The following is a 16,215-nucleotide window of genomic DNA, read 5'->3' on the forward strand; positions in this document are numbered from 1 at the left end:
AAAGGTGCCTTATTTAGTAACTGTATTTTGTGCTCAGTAAACTAAGTACCTCTCTACTTAATTGATTCGTTTAGTACTCTTAAGAAAGAACCATAGGGCTCATAAATACAATTTAGAGTTACATCCAAGGTATTTTGAGCTCTCAATTCTTCCAGGTTTTAAGAGATAGGGATCAATTTTTTAGGTCTTGGTGGTATTTATTACAATTCCTTTCCTACTTCATTTCATAATGCAGAGTCCCAGAGGAATCTCAGTTATGTGGGGATTATTATGTAAATAGAAAAGTCAGTAGTTGCAAAGCTATTAAAGGTAGATAAAATTGTCCATAGGGCGAGGGCCTTGTGCCAAGATGGTGACTCTGTTACTTCAGTTCCCATCTAGTTAGAAAAAAACAACTGCTGTCAGATAGGAATAAAGATTAAAGTAGTTTTCTTTAATTATTCAAGTATATGACATGGAGGAAAGAGACTAGAAACAAAGTTTTATTGAGTTTACTTTTTTCTCTGTCCTTTGAAAAAGAATATACAAATGTGTGTGCCATTCCTCTTTCAGTAATTTCTCCACCTCCCTCCACCCTCAACTGCATTGGTTTAAAACAATTTTGTTAATAACGTCTTGAGGTTTGTACATTTCCTATTAATAGCATGGGCTAGGGCTTCTTTTTAGATGGGCCTGAAAGACAGATGAACTGTGCCTTTTGCAAACATTTTTGAGTTAATGACTCATCTCAAGCTCAGCAACATTAGCTCCTTGCTGGTCGAAATCAAGAAACCTGAAAGGAAAGGCTCCTCCTAGCTTCCTTTTTGGCATAAGGAGGATTCAGACTTGGGTGAAAAGCCCGCATTGGACTGAATTTCAGGAACTGCCATTGAGTTGAGTGGTAAAGCTTGGCCACATGATGCTTTTGTTTATCAGTCAGTTGTAGAATAGTATGTATGAGAAGACTCTAGAGAGTGTATTCTGCTGATAGCAAATAACCTTTAGCTGGTTAGAGAGGTCTTTATTTGGGGACGGTCTTGGTTTACAAGTGCTTCTGCAGTCTTTTGGGAGGAGGTTAGCTATCTAAACTCATACCTGGAAGACTGGGATCCTTAAAGCCACTGGGTTGGCTACTTATCTAGAGGGAATCAGAGCCTATGAAAGGATCTCCTCAGGTTCCATCAACCTGTACCATTTAGTTGTCATTCCTGGAATGCAGAGGGGTTCTGTGGTGTCTTGAAGGCTGCCAAAATGCAAACATAAAGAGCACTTAAGACAGACCTCATAATGCTCCTTCCTGTCTGAAGCCCAAGGTGTAAGTTGCCCTTTCCCTTCCCCCTTTACAAACAAGGCCTTTTGCCAAGAATAGCACAGCCCACCAACTGAATTGGACCAGCTGCACTCCTGAATAAGAGAATTGTCAAATGCAGAGAGGTTTTCGTTTTATAAAACTGAGCTGGGAGATTTGTTACTGTGGTGGTATGAGTACAAAGACCACGAGGAACTGGAAGCTTCTTGTCCTGGTAACATCCTGAGCAGAGCATAGGAAAAGAAATCAGATTCCAGCCCATGGTAACTTTGGCCAAAGGCTTGGAATATCACCTCCTCAGAAAAGCTGGATTAGTAATCCCTGCTGTGTTTTAGTGGGCTGTGGTTGTAGACCTGTACCTGCATGAGCATGTAAGGCTGTGGTTTCAGGTCCAGACTTCCCAGAACAACAGTTGGGAGGCTGCCTTTTGAATGAAGACGATATCAATACCAGGGGTGGGTACAAGGGATCTTTTGCAAGCCCACAAAATCAGTAAGGGCAATACTGGGACCTGATGATGGTGAGGTTGATGAACCCATCTGTTCAGGGAGAAAGTTCCCCTCCCTGGCTTTTGTTAGCCCTTACACATTGGTTCTTTGACGGGCTGCATATTCTTGTGCACTGAGCAGCTTGAAAACAACACAATCCCCATGGCACCTTCTCAAGACAAGTCTGACAGATCAGGCTGTAAGAGCAACAATACAAGTACAGTTCCAAAAGACCGGAATGTAACTAGGAACCTCCTTTCCAGACAGCCTCTGGCAATACATGCACAGGCCTGGGCAGGAGGCCAGTAGGACAGCAGAAGATTCCAGAGTCCAAGCTCCAAATCCTCTGGAGACACTGATTAGCAGGTTTCTGGTTTTTGTTATAAAAGTAGAACGTAGTCATACATAATTTGGTAAACGCAAAGGTAGAAGGAAGCATGAGTCATTGTCTCCCCACCTGAGAAGTTGAAAACAAGTGGTTTCAGGGGAAGTGGGACTGTAGGTAATGGACCAAGCCCAACAATTCCCAGTCAGCTGGGGCCCACAGTTCAACCAAGTGTAAGGTCTCATCGGTTTACAGGGTGACTCAGGCAAACCTGCCACGCCAGTGCTAGGGCAAAGGCCATGTTCATGGAGAGAGGAGCATATCCACAGCCTTTGCAAGCCCCAGACCCTAGATACAGGTGGTACAGGGGTTCCAAGGCACCTAGTGTTAGGGGAGGACTGTAGTGGGCCTATAAACTCTGGCCACCTGCTGACCCCCACGCCCCTATCCTGGAGGTTTTGCTTCTACCTCCCTCTCGGACTGCCAGGCACTTGATTAAGGCTGCATCGCTCAGTGCCTGCTGCCATTCATTTTGTCAGCATAGCTAGTGAGTACTTAATGGGTGCCAACTCACATGTTTCGCCCTACTCCACAACTGGAACTGATGTGGTCTGCCCTTCTGCAGTGCTGGGGATGGAGCCTGGTCTTGGGGGGGTCCCTGTGGGTGGTCATTTTTCTTTTGTGTAAGTTTAAGTTAGTTGAAACATTTTGTTTTCCCAGCTTGGCCTCAAAGGGAGAGTAGGGTAGGAATGAAGCAGGGAGAGCTCACTAAATGCCAGGTACTTACAGAGAAATTTTTCTACTAAATCCTCCAATAAAGATCAAAGTAAGAATCATCCCCCACTTCGAAGATCCCTACACCGAGGTGAAGTAAATCAGGAGGAAGGAATTACGTGCCAGTTCCCATCTAGGTTCAATTAAATATTCTTAATATGAGAAAATACCAAAGAGAAAAGAAAATGCAGCTCCAGCAGTGAGATTTTGGTGCTAGGATTCACAGCAAAGCAAGGGCTATAGTCAATAGGCCCAAACAGTTCAAGGTTAACCTCCTTACTGTTAATTGCCCTTTCACTAAACCGGGGGAAGATGAAGACCTGCCTCAAGATGCCCTAGCAGCATTTCTCCCAGGCACATAGGTTGGAAGACCATAATCAAGGCCATTTTGGGGTCATTTGCCTAATTTAGGGCTGGGAAAGAAGGATGGGACTTGGGCTGGGACCACCTGCGTTATTTCTGAGAGCTGTCCTTGCCTGACAGCACTGTCAAGGAAAGAAGCTCTAGTTCACATGTCCATGCCTAGGATATGTTAAGAATTATAGCTCTAATGGGAACCTACTAGTCTCAATTTTTACTCTTCTTTTTTGATTCCCAAGGCAATCTGTTCGGGTGGTGTATTCTTGTTACCCCCACTTCCTCAGCTGGTCCTCGTCTGTGGGCAAGGCTTCAGGCCCACCTTCCTCCCTGAGAAGACCACATATGCAAAGGACTTTGCCCCTAATGCCGGCATTGTGTGAGAAACTAAACCAAAATGAGAAAGGCAGCCAACACACTGCCACCCCTAGACCTGGGAGTCCTAACTTGGAAGGAACAGAGTAAACTTTGGGGAAGAAACAAAACCTGATCTGGCTTGCTTTTCACTTAAATAAATGAATAATTAGGCTCTTTTGCTTGTTCTTTATTTTAATGAAAAGCCCAGAAAGATTCTTTTTCTTCCCAAAGGAGTTTATATATATATATGTATGTGTGTGTGTGTGTATATATATATACACACATACACCTTTTTATATATTATATATGTAATACATATTTTTGTAACATTTATTTTTTTATACATATAAATATATAATCTCCATGAGGGCAGATTTTTTTTTTTTTAGTGTGCGTTCAGTATTCGTTAAAGGAAGAAATTTCCAAATGACCACAATCTTTAAATTCTAAAACTCTTGCCTCTTAAGATTTGTGTTTAGTCTTACTCCTACAGAACCAAAAGGTGTCCCTTAACTAGTCAAGGACGGGAGCCATGACTAGATAACATGAACCTAGACTACAGTCCTCAGACTCTAGAAGTTGACAGTCTCTTTCCAAACAAAAAGGTACCCAGCAAAGACTAGAGCGCAGCAGAGAAACAGAGTTACCTGACATTTAGAATAATATAAATCTCATTTCAGATGCAACAGTGTGTATTTTCAGTCCCGTTTACTACAAATAGCAAAGCCTCAGAGGATGGGCAGTGATAATGAATCCTCCCAGTGCCCATGGAATAGGTAAACCTCAGGTCCACATGGATCCTGGAAAATCCTTGCCTCCTCAATGGTAGACAATTCATCAGGTGGGCTATAGACTCTAATGAATATTGTAAAAAAGCAATTTTCTGGGTAATATAAAAAGGTATCACGATTAAGTGAGCACCCTAAACTGTACTGTTAGTACTTGCTTCTCACAAAGTCTTGAGACTTAAGTCTTTAACAGAAAAGATGCTCTCTAGTTGTTACTTGAAGGGAACAGTTCACCATGTCCCCTCCTATGATCTCATTTGATCCTTATCCCGTGTTGGACAGCACTACATATACCAAGGCCAGTATCTTGCAGTGAGTTCCTGGTTCGCATTAAGAATGGGCCATTTTGCCTACATTACAAGGACTGCTGCAGTGCAAAAATTTTATGATTTCTATGCCACTTTCTGTTCCAGAAAAACACAAAGGATGAAATTCTAAAATACTGCTTAATTTTATAGATGAGATAGCTATGAAGGTTTTAAAGATAAGATGAGAAGAAAAACAGAGACAGCTTAAGCTGAGGAAATGATGAGAAAACCCATCAGAAAATGGATATCAGAAAATTTGCTTTTGATTAACTAGATAAGTCTTCAGAAATACACTGAAGAAGAATTAGGGAGGGGAGCATGCAATCTGTGCACAATTTAAGCTTGCTTTATGCAATGGATATGTTCCTGACAGGATATTATTATAATAGGGCATTATCTCTTACAGACAAAATAGAATCCATGATGAGAAACCTGTGAAAGACGCATTTTAAAAGTGAACAGCCCCACTCTGATATTTCCCAACTTGTAAATTTGGTTTTTAAGCATCACCGATTTGTATAGGACACGAGAATAGAAAGAGGCTAGGCCACATGTGAGGAAGAGGCTGAGGTCCATTGAGCTCTGGCTTACCCCTGCAGCATCTTCGTCTTTGCCATAGCTCTTTGTGCTAGGTATTTCTATGATCTCCATTTCCCAGGTACGGCTATGGAAAGAAGTGGCCTGCCCAATTATATCAGAGATCTTGACCTTATTTGGTCCACCCTAGTGATCCCTACAGATGAGAGCCAGAAGCTGCACAGAGATGTGGCCCAAGGTGTGATGCTTGTCCTTAGGCTTGAGCAGTGGGTGAGTCTCATCCCACTTGTCTGCTTCCAAGCATCATGCTCCCACAGCCAGCCCTCCTCTTCAGCATTCCTGTTTTTTTAATTACCTGGGTTTACTGGTAGGTTCAGCTAAGAAAGGGTCCACTCTCTTATTCACCATTTTTCCACATATGAATTATCCACCAAATATGAATTATTCACCAAATATCCCAAAAGTGAATTCTGCTGTGATTGTTATATTGCTGACCCCAATGAAGTCCCTCTCTCAGTATTTATGCCTGGAGGTAAGTTCTTAAGGTGGGTATTAAATAAATAGAGGGCTCCTGGATGGTTCAGTTGGTAATACATGCAACTCTTGATGCCAAGGTTATAAGTTTAAGCCCCAAGTTGGGTGGAGAGATTACTTAAAAATAAAATCTTAAATGAATGAATGAATGAATGAATGAATGAATGAAAGAGGGAGGGGATAAAGAACAGATATATTAACTAATGGGAAAATTAACACAAGAATTTCAGAGCAAAACATTGCACTAAACAAGTATTTCTTCAGAGGCTATGTGCAAGGCAGTTCCTCAAGTCTAGAAGACTAAAACCCTCCGGCTCCTTCCAGAAAAAGAGAATGTGGGCTTTACTCAGCTGCTGGGAGACCTTCTAGAAAACCTATAAATCAACTGACTGCCTGGACCAAGCTGTGGCATCTGGTGTCCGTTTTAAAATCAGGCCAGATGCCTTTTCATAAGCTGCCTCTTCCCATGAGCTGGTAGGTACCTGAGGCCTATGATTTGATTCTCACTCGTCTCTTAAAAAAAAAAAATGAGTGTGTATGGCAGTGGCCATAAACATGGCATAAATTTCAGAAAGAAATAAGGAAATAGGAGTGTGTGGGTGGTTCAGTCGGTTAAGTATCTGCCTTCGGTGCAGGTCATGATCTCAGGGTCCTTGGCGTCAGGCTCGCTGGGGAAGTCGGCTTGTCCCTCCCCCTCTGCCCCTCCCCCCCTTCTTATGATCTCTCTCTCTCTCTCCAATAAATAAAATCTTAAAAAAAAAAAAAAAGAAGGGCTGGTTTGCCTCAGTGCAGGGGAAAAAGACCATAAAACAATCAGATTTGAAGATATATTATTGAAAAGTCCAAATTATAAAATTCACTACCTGCAATTATTACAACATAAAAAAATAGGCATTTTTAACAAAAAGTTTGACATTCAAAAAGAGAAAATTAAAAAAGAGGGCATGATTTGTAAATACATAAATATCCATGCACACTTTTACAATGATAGCTACTGGAAGAATGAGACCTTTTAAAACTCCAAGCTAGACAAGATTGTCATTCCAACTGCCTCCTTCCTACATGTTGGAAATACCAGGAATCTTAAGAGAGCTGCTGTGGTCCATGTCACATTCATCCCAGACTCCTTTCCTAAGCCTGTAGCTCATGTTGAAAATGTGATGAATCTTCTGCCTTAGCTTTGATGCTGGGGGAAAAAAAAGAAAAGGTTATTTAGCCATGTAGTCCAGCAAATCAAATTTATAAATTAAAATACAGCAGTGAGGGGCGCCTGGGTGGCTCAGTCAGTTGTGTGTCTGCCTTCCACTAAGATCATGGTCCTGGAGTCCCAGGATCAAGTCCCACATGGGGCTCCCTACTCAAGGCGGGGGGAAGAGTGGGGTCCGCTTCTCCTTCTCCCTCTCCCCCTGCTTGTGCACTTGCTCACTCACTCTCTCTCTCAAAATCTTAAAAAAAATAAAATACAGCAGTCATACAATATTTATGTACTACCTAGAAGGAAAGTAGACTCAAATTACTATTTTACTACTTACAGAAAATTCAATAAAACATTGAACATACCATCTATTTGGAAGCTAGAGCCTAATTTTTTTGTCTTGACACCTGGGATCTATAAATGTTCACAATTTAATGTGATAACAGAAATACCTGAAATATAACTTTCTTCGTGGCATGCTTTTCAGTGAAGGATTCTAAAAGAAGAATCACACAAACACTGTTTTAAATTAAAATCAGTTGAATCCAGGTAGTAATTCACAAGATTTCACATTGACTCAGGATATTTAGGAGATGTGAAGGTTATGTATTTCTGGATTTCTCACTATTAGAAACTGTAAATGCATGTCTTCAAATAGTGGCGAACTGAAGCAGATACATTCTTTCTGGGTGCTCTCTAGCACCTTTGGTAAATTTAAACTTGGCTTTAGACAACTTTTAAGCTGGGTGTGAAGAAATCATGTTGGCTGTCACCTTGTACTTGAATGGATTTCCTTAACATTTAGCAGTGCAAGTGAATCAATCTGAGAGTCTTTTTAGTAATCAGAGTTTTCAAGGTATGACCTATTTCCTAGCTAAGCCTGTCACTCCAGTCTTTTTGAGCAATGAAAAAGCAAAATTGCTCAGGAAAAGCAAAATATAAGAAGTCTTTCCCCATTTCGGAGAATGCAGTATCACCTAAAGAAACCATCATTACTCCAAAGGAAAAGAAAATCCCCTAAGACACCTTTCAAATTTTCCATAGGACAGACCAAAACTACGGCAGCACAGAAGCTGCCACAGCTCTGGCTGCTGCAAGTATGGTCTTTGACACAAGGTGTTGGCATATGATTTACTCCTGAGCACTGGGCGACAGACTGGCCTACGCAGTCAAATTCAGCTTTTCCAGCACTTCCTCCTGCTAGTTGATAAAAGGGAAAGGCAGCTCCACTAATGTGACAGGCTGAATTTGTTTTAATGCTCACAAATATGTGCTGCTTTAAAATCACATCTCCTTTCACCATGGGAGTGGCTTTCCCACAACCTTAGAACTTGCCAAGACTGGACATAATGCACAGAAAAGCACTTATTGAAATGCAAGTATGCTTGTCTTCCTACCTTCTCGTTCACATTTCATATCCAGTCACTTTCCATGCTGCCATTTTCCTTCTTGGATAAAAATGTTCTTAGGAAAAATGGGCCAAGAAATTAAGTTGATAAATTATTTCTATGAACCAATAATGATAGCTTCCTAGTTTAATCACTCCTCTTTCTCCTTAAGACAATGGCTTGGAAATATTAACTGACAGTCCTAGTAATGACATCCTTCCGAGTGAGCTGCTGTTCTTTGTTAATTACTGCTCGCAAATGGATAAAGCTGGTCTACCACAAAGGCTGCTAGTAGGTGCCTAGGGATGACTGTTAGATAACTGAGATTGTTTGCTCTATGTATTTGTATTTGAATCCAAAGAAAAATCATAAACTGCAACTGTTTGATAAATACCACCTGTCAGAGAACAATGCTCATTTCTTTTCTCAGACCAAAAAAATAATAAGTTGGATAGACCACAGAGATGTATTTGCCTCAAAACTGCAGAATATATGTAAATTTTTTTAAATCTTATTTTTTTTAAGATTTTATTTATTTGAGAGAAAGCAAGCAAGAGAAGGAGAGCGAGAGAGAATGAGCACAGGAAGGGGCAGGGGGGAGAGAGAAGCAGACTCCCCACTAAGCAGGGAACCCTATACGGGGCTCAATCCCAGGACCCTGAGATCATGACCTGAGCTGAAGGCGGACACTTAACCGAATGAGCCATCTAGGCAGCCCTTAAATCTTACTTTAAAGAAATTATATCCTAAATTACCGTCACTGTCCAGTCTCAAGATGCCAACAACGCCAGGTGATTCATTTCTACTTGCTAGCTAGCTTTAAAACCCACCTAAACTCTAATTTTAGAGCTGAGGATCTATTCTAGGCAGAACTACGACAAACACTTTCAGGTGCATGGCTCAATATCTAGGGGTTTTTTTGGTATGTGGGCTGGCAATGTTGCTTTATGTTTGACAGCCTCTATTACATGCAAAAACTTCAGGCAAGAGACAAAAGAACTGCTGGGAAGTCCCCATGACTCTTTCCAGTGGCCTCCCAGGGGCTCCTTCAATGGAGAAGGGACAGCCTTCAATACTACACAAGTCTGTCATGGCACACACGTCAGAAGAGTCCTCAGGATCGAAGTATCTAGAAGAGGCTTAAAAACTGGCAAAACTCTACATACCCTTTAAGGATCTCACTTCTCAGGATTAACCGAGTTTCCTTTTCAGTGGTATCAATAATCTAGAACTTGGCTACTAAGAAAACTTCAGTTTTATCTGAAGGAAGCCCAAACACGCATAATCCGAAAGTGCTCTAGATGTAGAGGCTCCCGCAGGCTTCTTCCAGGTAGGTAGGGGAGTATGACTAGTCTGATGGCAGAGCTGCTTTCACGGATACCAGGTTCATGCCTGAGGACTCTTCTCTGGAGGCTGACACTGTGCAATGACAGTGTCAGAAATGAACATCCCAGGGCAGAAGACCCCTACATTGTTGAGGTTCAAGACCCCTTCACAGTATTAACAGATTAGAGAAACACCCCGGCCCAATACACATACATATATTTCTTCACACTGGTCTAGGGACATGCATATCAATTACAAAACCTCCTTAGTTTCCCCTGGTCTGCGACCCAAACACCATGAAGGGTTCTCAACTCTACAAGTCCAGAATAATCGGAAAGACTATGGCTACATACAAGACAGACAAGTACAGGGGCGCCTGGGCGGCTCAGTCGGCTAAGCATCTGCCTTCAGCTCAGGTCATGATCTTGGGGTCCTGACTGAGCCCCGCATTGGGATCCCTGCTCAGTGGGGAATCTGCCGCTCCCTCTCCCTCTGCCCCTCCCTCTTGCTCGTTCTCTCTCTCACAAATAAATAAAATCTTAAAAAAAAAAAAGTATAACAAATTTGACTTAAAAAAACAAGTTTTATGGATGGCAAAATACCTCTTGGGAGTAAAAGCAAGGACAGAATCACCACACACAGTTAGGAAGTAAAAGCTGATCCTACTCTTGCCTGGGGGACACTCGGGCAGCTGGCAACTATCTAGCTGCCCCATGACAGCTCCAGGAACCTCACCACTATGGGACACTGATGGACTGCCCAGAGATTTTTTTTAAGTATTACATGAGATAATCCAAAAAGTCACAAACTTCCAATTCCTGACCCCAGATTCAGATTTAAAAAGAGTATTTTTTTTTTTAGCAAAACTATTTGAAATCAAGTGGGGTGTGCTATTTGAGACTGAAGTACTTTCTGGGATGCTGAGGTTTTGATTAGTTCCTTGATACCCACACAGAAGGGAACCTCTTTATATTATCTACCTCCCAAAACAAGACCCAACAGGGGTGAGGGCTTACCTATGTTTCTGAGGATAGAAATAAAACAGGCCTGCAGCCTTTTGCTCTATTGCTTTGGTTTTCGGAGCTGCTTTTAGGTAAGCTTATACTGGGTTTCAGAGACACAAGGACTAAGACTTTAGGCACCAACTCTTTCCTCAAGAAGCTTACAATCTTCTAAGAGACCTGGGCAGAGTGCCGAAGAAACAAACTTTGGGTGAGAAGAAGCAATTCTGCTTCCTTAAAAGGCCCAGGCAAATGAGAAAAAGCACGTCTTGGGGCGCCAAGGTGGCTCATTCGGCTAAGTGTTGGACTTCGGCTCGTGTCATGATCTCAGGGTCGGGGATGGAGCCCCCACATCAGGCTGTGCACTCAACGGGGAGTCTGCTGAAGATTCTCTCCCCATCTCCCTCTGCCCCCCACCACCACCGCCCTGCTCGTGCTTGCTCTCTAAAAGAAATAAATCTTTAAAAAAAAAAAAAAAAGCATGTCCTAGGGATGCCCAGCCCATCATCTGAACTTCTTTCTGCCACATTCTCCAGGGCCCCAGCACCAGGCCCCAGATACAAGGCTCCACAGGCAATAGCTCACCATGCAAAGTCTGCAACTTCAAATCAGACTAAGCCCTACAGAACAGGGAACAGCTCTATGTGGGCATTATTCCATCTACATTTCCGTCAGCAAGTCAGATGGGCCAAATAAGTCTGATTAGACCTTCACCCACTGGGGTAAAGATGAGTTAATGTTACCAACAAGATTTTTTTAATAAGTGGAAAGCTGTAGCACTCTAGCCAACATTTTCTTAAAAATTAAGCAAAAAGCTTAAAACTTCATAAAGGAAGTTTAGAGGCTGAATTTATTAATTACTCCACCAACAATGTATAATTTAGTTGTTATCTAGTTATGAAAAAGCTTATACCGAGTATAGAGAAATGAAAGTGACAAGGCCCTTAAGTGTCCACAGATAAATGAATGGATAAAGAAGATGTGCTGTTACACATATATATAATGGAATACTACTCAGCGATAAAAAGATCTTGACAGTTGCTACATGGTTGGGCCTAGAGTGCATTATGCTAAGTGAAATAAGACAGATGAAGATAAATACAGTATGGTTTCACTTATATGTAGAATCTAAAAAAACAAATGAACAAACAAAACAAAACAGATTCATAGATACAGGAAACAAACTACTGGTTACCAGCTGGGGGGTGGCCACAGAGGTGAAGGGGATTAAGACGTACAAACTTCCAATTATAAAATAAATTAAGTCATGAGGATGTGATGTACAGCACAGAGAATACAGTAATACTGTAACAGCTTTGTATGGTGAAAGATGTGTTACTAGATAATAAGTGGAAATTATTTTGTAATGTATAAAAACATTATGATATACACCTGAAACAAATAGGATATTGTATATCAATTATATTTCAGTAACAAATTTTTTAAAAAGTTTTTTTAAGATTTTATTTATTTATTTGACCGAGAGAGAGCGCACAAGCAGGGGGAGTGGCAGGCCGAGGGAGAAGCAGGCTCCCCGGTGAGTAAGGAGTCCAATGCGGGACTCAATCCCAGGACCTCAGGATCATGACCTGAACTAAAGGCAGATGCTTAATCAACTGAGCCACCCAGGCGTCCCAAATAGGGCTTAGATCCTTGGGGAGTAAATAGTATCCTCTAATACATAACATAAAAGCAGGGGCCTTTAACTCGATACCATTTCAAATGCACTTAGAAAACCTGTTTACCTTTTTCATTAATTCACTTCTGGTAGTAAACTGTGGCAGGTCTTCCACTTCAATCCCATCAGCCATTTCCATCACTTTGTCTAAAAGGTCTTTGTTGTAACTGCACAATAAAAAGTAGTAAGATAAAAAACTTGGAGGAATCACGTGTTGCTGTGGGCTAATGAGAAACTGCAAATAGCTCAACTCTTAGCGTTCTGATGTGATACTACATGGAAAACGGACACATGCTCAGCAGCGGGTTAGGAAACCCTTCTTCTGGCTTGTGGGTTCAGAAGTGGCTGTAGGAATGCCAATAGAGCAGGTGTTTCAAGATTTACAAAACAAAAAAGATTTATAAAAATAGAGGCACTGTACATCTGGCAGTACATATTCGTGGATACAGTATGAGGGCCAAAATGTTTTATTTTTTAAACACATCGATACATCAAAAACTAAGGATATACTGTATGGTGACTAACATAACATAATAGAAAATTATTATTTAAAAAAAACACATCGAATACTGGTCTAATGTAAATAACATCATTTGTTCATTTGTCCAATTTTCTTAACATTTTCCTAGTCTTGGAGCCCATTAACCAGGATTTCCCAGGGGCACCCAGAAAACAGAGGGAAAGCCTTTGGCACTGCTTCTCCAAATCCTGTTCTAAAAAGCCCAACATCTGAAAACAAAACCAAGTGGCTAAGGGCTGGAGGGAGCATGTGACTAGAGTCAGAAAGCCAAAAGGGGAAAAGAAATCAGGACTAAGACAAGTCATCTTACTATCCTAACACAATTTCAGGACACTAAAATAAAAGGATGTGGGAGCTTCAAGATTTAACATCTTCTTCATTGAGGGGGTACAACGGGTGCCTTATCTAAAGCACTTCAAAAACAGTCCCTTGAAGGCATCTGTTATTTTCATAACAGGAAAGGCAGAGAGGCAAAGGTTAGCTCTTGCTAAGAGTCCAGCAGGCTGGGGAGTGGGGAGGAAAAGCCAAAGGCCACAGATTACATCCTGCCATAAATGGTAAAATCCACAATCCTGTCAGAAGACACATGGCCCTCTCTCAGCTCCTTCATATGTAAATTGGGGATCTCAGTTTCCGTGTCTGCACGTTTGCCATGTGGGTGGAAGGAGCCAAGACACTTGAAATGTACTACGCAAAGGTGATGGTTTAAACTAACAGTATTAATACAATTAACAATGGCATTTTAGCGCCCACCACAGATTGAGCTCTTGCTAAATAGCTGTCTGTGCTAGGTGCTTTTTTTTTTTTTTAACTCTTTAATACTGCAGTCATCACAACTCATTTTCCAAATGTGGAAACTGAGGCGCTGAGGTTAAATATCTTTCCAAGGACCTGGCTAGCGTGGGAATCAGCCATATAGGCTGGGCCAGTGCGGCGGGAGGTTGGGGGCGGGGTCAGCACTGGGCAGGGGTCAGCCCTAGGAGAGGACTGCGGGTCTGAAGGCAGGGACAGGGTCAGCCAGCCCGCAGGGGTCCGCACCTGCAACCCAGGAAGAGGTGATTGGCCCACACCATGGAGAGGGACAGCAGCTGGTCCAAGCGGCCACCGCCATCGGGTGGGTCGCGGTAGTCGGGCAAGTGGCGCAGGATGAATTCCATGCGAGCCTTCCATTGCTTCTCGCTCTCCGAATAGGAGCGGAACTGCTCCGCGAAGTCGGCCGCCTGCCGCACCCCCGAAACTAGCTCCTCCACCGCGGCGGCAGCCTCGCCACCCACCATGGCGCCCTCCGCCGCCGAGGGCTGCACCCGCCCGCCGCCTTCCCGAGTCGCACCGCGTCACCTCCCGGCGGCTAGAGGGGCCCCGGCGGCGCACGACTGCTCCGGAGGACCGGCCTGGAGCGCCCTCGCCGGGAGCGGCGGCCTCATCGGCCGCAGCCCTTCAGACCTCCACAGCCCGCTGCGCATGACGTGCGTCCACCTGGGGGCCGCAGGGGCCGTTCTCCGTCGACCCCGCGGGGAACCGGTAGGAAAACTGAGGCCCCGAAGCACAAAGACGGAATGCCCCTCTCCCGTTCGGCAGCTTGGCGCCAGCCAGAGCTGTGCTGTGTCCTTGCCCTGGGGGCTCCGCGGGCACCGGCCGCACACGAATGCCCTCAGTTCTGAGGGCTTTATATGTGTAGCTGCTCGGGTTCTGTCTTTGATTAATTCCCCAGTAGTCTCAACACCCTTTCAGGTTGTGGCCCGTCTTCCTGGAGCGAGCCGTCCGTCCAATTAAATACCTGCCAGGCCCTTTGCTAGATGCTGGCGATGCAAGAGGGCAAATTCAGATCCCTGGACTAACGAACTTTGCCGTCTGCTTGGGGAGGAAAGCATTGGTGAAATAATTGTTTGAATGAAAAAGTTCAACGTTAGTTGAAAGATGTTAAAAAGGAGAGGCCCAGAGTGTTAGGAGCATGAATAAGCAAGGGACGTGATCCAGACGTGGAGATCCGGGAAATGATGCTGGAGAGCCAAGGGATGGATAGGACTTAACCACCTGAAGAGACATAGGCCATGGCAAGACACAACCTGGCCTGGTAAGAGAACGCCTGAATCGTGGTCCCGGGTCCTAGAGTGGAGGACAGCGGAGGAGATGAGGCTGCAAAGATCAGCAAGGATGGTAGGGACTGTGGTCTAGATCCTAAGAGGAATGTGAGCCTCTGAAGGATTTTAACCAGAGCAGTGACACCCCTGTTTCCAGAAGGTGTCGGAAGGAGCCAGAATAGATGTGTCCACATGAGATAAGCAGGTGAGACTGCATAACTCTGCTGTCTGTTCAAGGGTCAGGTAGCAGAGCCACTGAGAGAAGAGCTTACTTGTAAGGGGTGAATTTCCCATCCCTGGAAGCATTCAATTACAGTACTTGGGAAACCACTTGAGCCCCCATCACCCTTGAGAGATTATTGACCTAAGAGGCTGCCCCTTCATCCCTCATCAGTTGTGGGGTGAGGTGTAGGGCCAGGCCTAGAGTCCATGATCCAGGGCTCCAGTGTAGTACATTGTGAGTAGGATCCAGGGGCAGAGAGAGCCCACTGTGCTGACTGCTGCTTCTGCAGCTTCTGATGGGATGTCAGGACTCCAGCAGGCAGAAACCCAACCCAAAATGGAAATACAAGGCAGTGCAATGAGAAGACTGTACCCGCAGACCCAGCACCAGGCTCAGTGAAGTCCCATTATGGTTAACAATAGGAAGACATGACACTCTCACTCTGTCAAGCAGGGAGAATGCAAACCGTCTCAGCTTCTCCACAGCAGTCAGGAATAGATGCCCACAGCTGGGGCTCTCAAAATTGAGTGCAGATCACATTCCATGAGGGACTTGTTGAAATAGCAGATTCCCAGGCCTATCACTCAGAATCAAGGTTCCAGGTAACTGATTCCATCTGCCACTGACCAAACTTTGAAAAGCATTGATGAGGCTTCTCTGAACCAAATTCTTGGTCACCTGCTCTACAGTTGAGAAGCTGGCCCCGAAATAGGAACCCAGGCTTTGTTATAAGAAGCTGTAGCGAAAAAAGAAAAACAAAATTTTTTTTAATTAAAAAAAATAATAAAAATGTTAGTATTAACATTTTACAGGACCCTGTGGCAAGTCCAATTATCGCCCAGGTTATTAGTTCTAACTTGTTTTTATGATTCAGATTTTTCAGAAGGGAGTACTTATATAGCCAAAGATCAGTTTTCCTACCGCATCTTTTTTTTTTTTTAAGATTTATTTATTTGTCTTAGAAAAAGAGCACAAGAGGGAGGGGGAGGGGCAGAGGGAGAGAGAAAATCTCAAGCAGACTCCCCCCTGAGCGCAGAGCCTCGCTCG

The 16,215-nt window shown here is 43.5% G+C and overlaps 1 protein-coding gene across 3 annotated transcripts; it reads right to left on the reverse strand.

The window, feature by feature from the left end:
- Positions 1–6,569: 6,569 nt before the first annotated feature.
- Positions 6,570–14,203, reverse strand: CDKN2AIPNL (CDKN2A interacting protein N-terminal like). 3 transcript variants are annotated; one of them, XR_004624018.1, is made up of 5 exons: positions 13,903–14,202; positions 12,412–12,511; positions 8,349–8,415; positions 7,404–7,447; positions 6,570–6,942 (listed from the first exon to the last, which is right to left on the reverse strand). XR_004624018.1 is itself a non-coding variant. In XM_034656018.1 (4 exons), exons 1-4 carry the CDS (start codon positions 14,139–14,141, stop codon positions 6,888–6,890), a joined length of 438 nt encoding a protein of 145 aa, XP_034511909.1. In that variant the 5' UTR covers positions 14,142–14,203; the 3' UTR covers positions 6,570–6,887. The 3 variants fall into 3 exon arrangements, 2 of the variants coding, with proteins under 2 accessions (XP_034511909.1, XP_034511910.1); XM_034656018.1 differs by lacking the exon at positions 8,349–8,415 and having other exon boundaries at positions 13,903–14,203; XM_034656019.1 differs by lacking the exons at positions 7,404–7,447; positions 8,349–8,415 and having other exon boundaries at positions 13,903–14,199.
- Positions 14,204–16,215: the final 2,012 nt, after the last annotated feature.

Source organism: Ailuropoda melanoleuca, chromosome 3, assembly GCF_002007445.2.
Source record: "Ailuropoda melanoleuca isolate Jingjing chromosome 3, ASM200744v2, whole genome shotgun sequence".
Lineage (NCBI taxonomy): Eukaryota > Metazoa > Chordata > Mammalia > Carnivora > Ursidae > Ailuropoda > Ailuropoda melanoleuca.

What these genes read in the sequence shown, in the direction of transcription:
- CDKN2AIPNL (XM_034656018.1), bottom strand. Translation starts at nt 14,141, where the DNA reads ATGGTGGGTGGCGAGGCTGCCGCCGCGGTGGAGGAGCTAGTTTCGGGG. An exon ending in CACCTCTTCCTGGGTTGCAG is followed by an intron (nt 12,512 to 13,902) that starts GTGCGGACCCCT and finishes TTTATTGTGCAG; the next exon opens with TTACAACAAAGACCTTTTAG. An exon ending in GAAGTGAATTAATGAAAAAG is followed by an intron (nt 7,448 to 12,411) that starts GTAAACAGGTTT and finishes TTCTTCTTTTAG; the next exon opens with AATCCTTCACTGAAAAGCAT.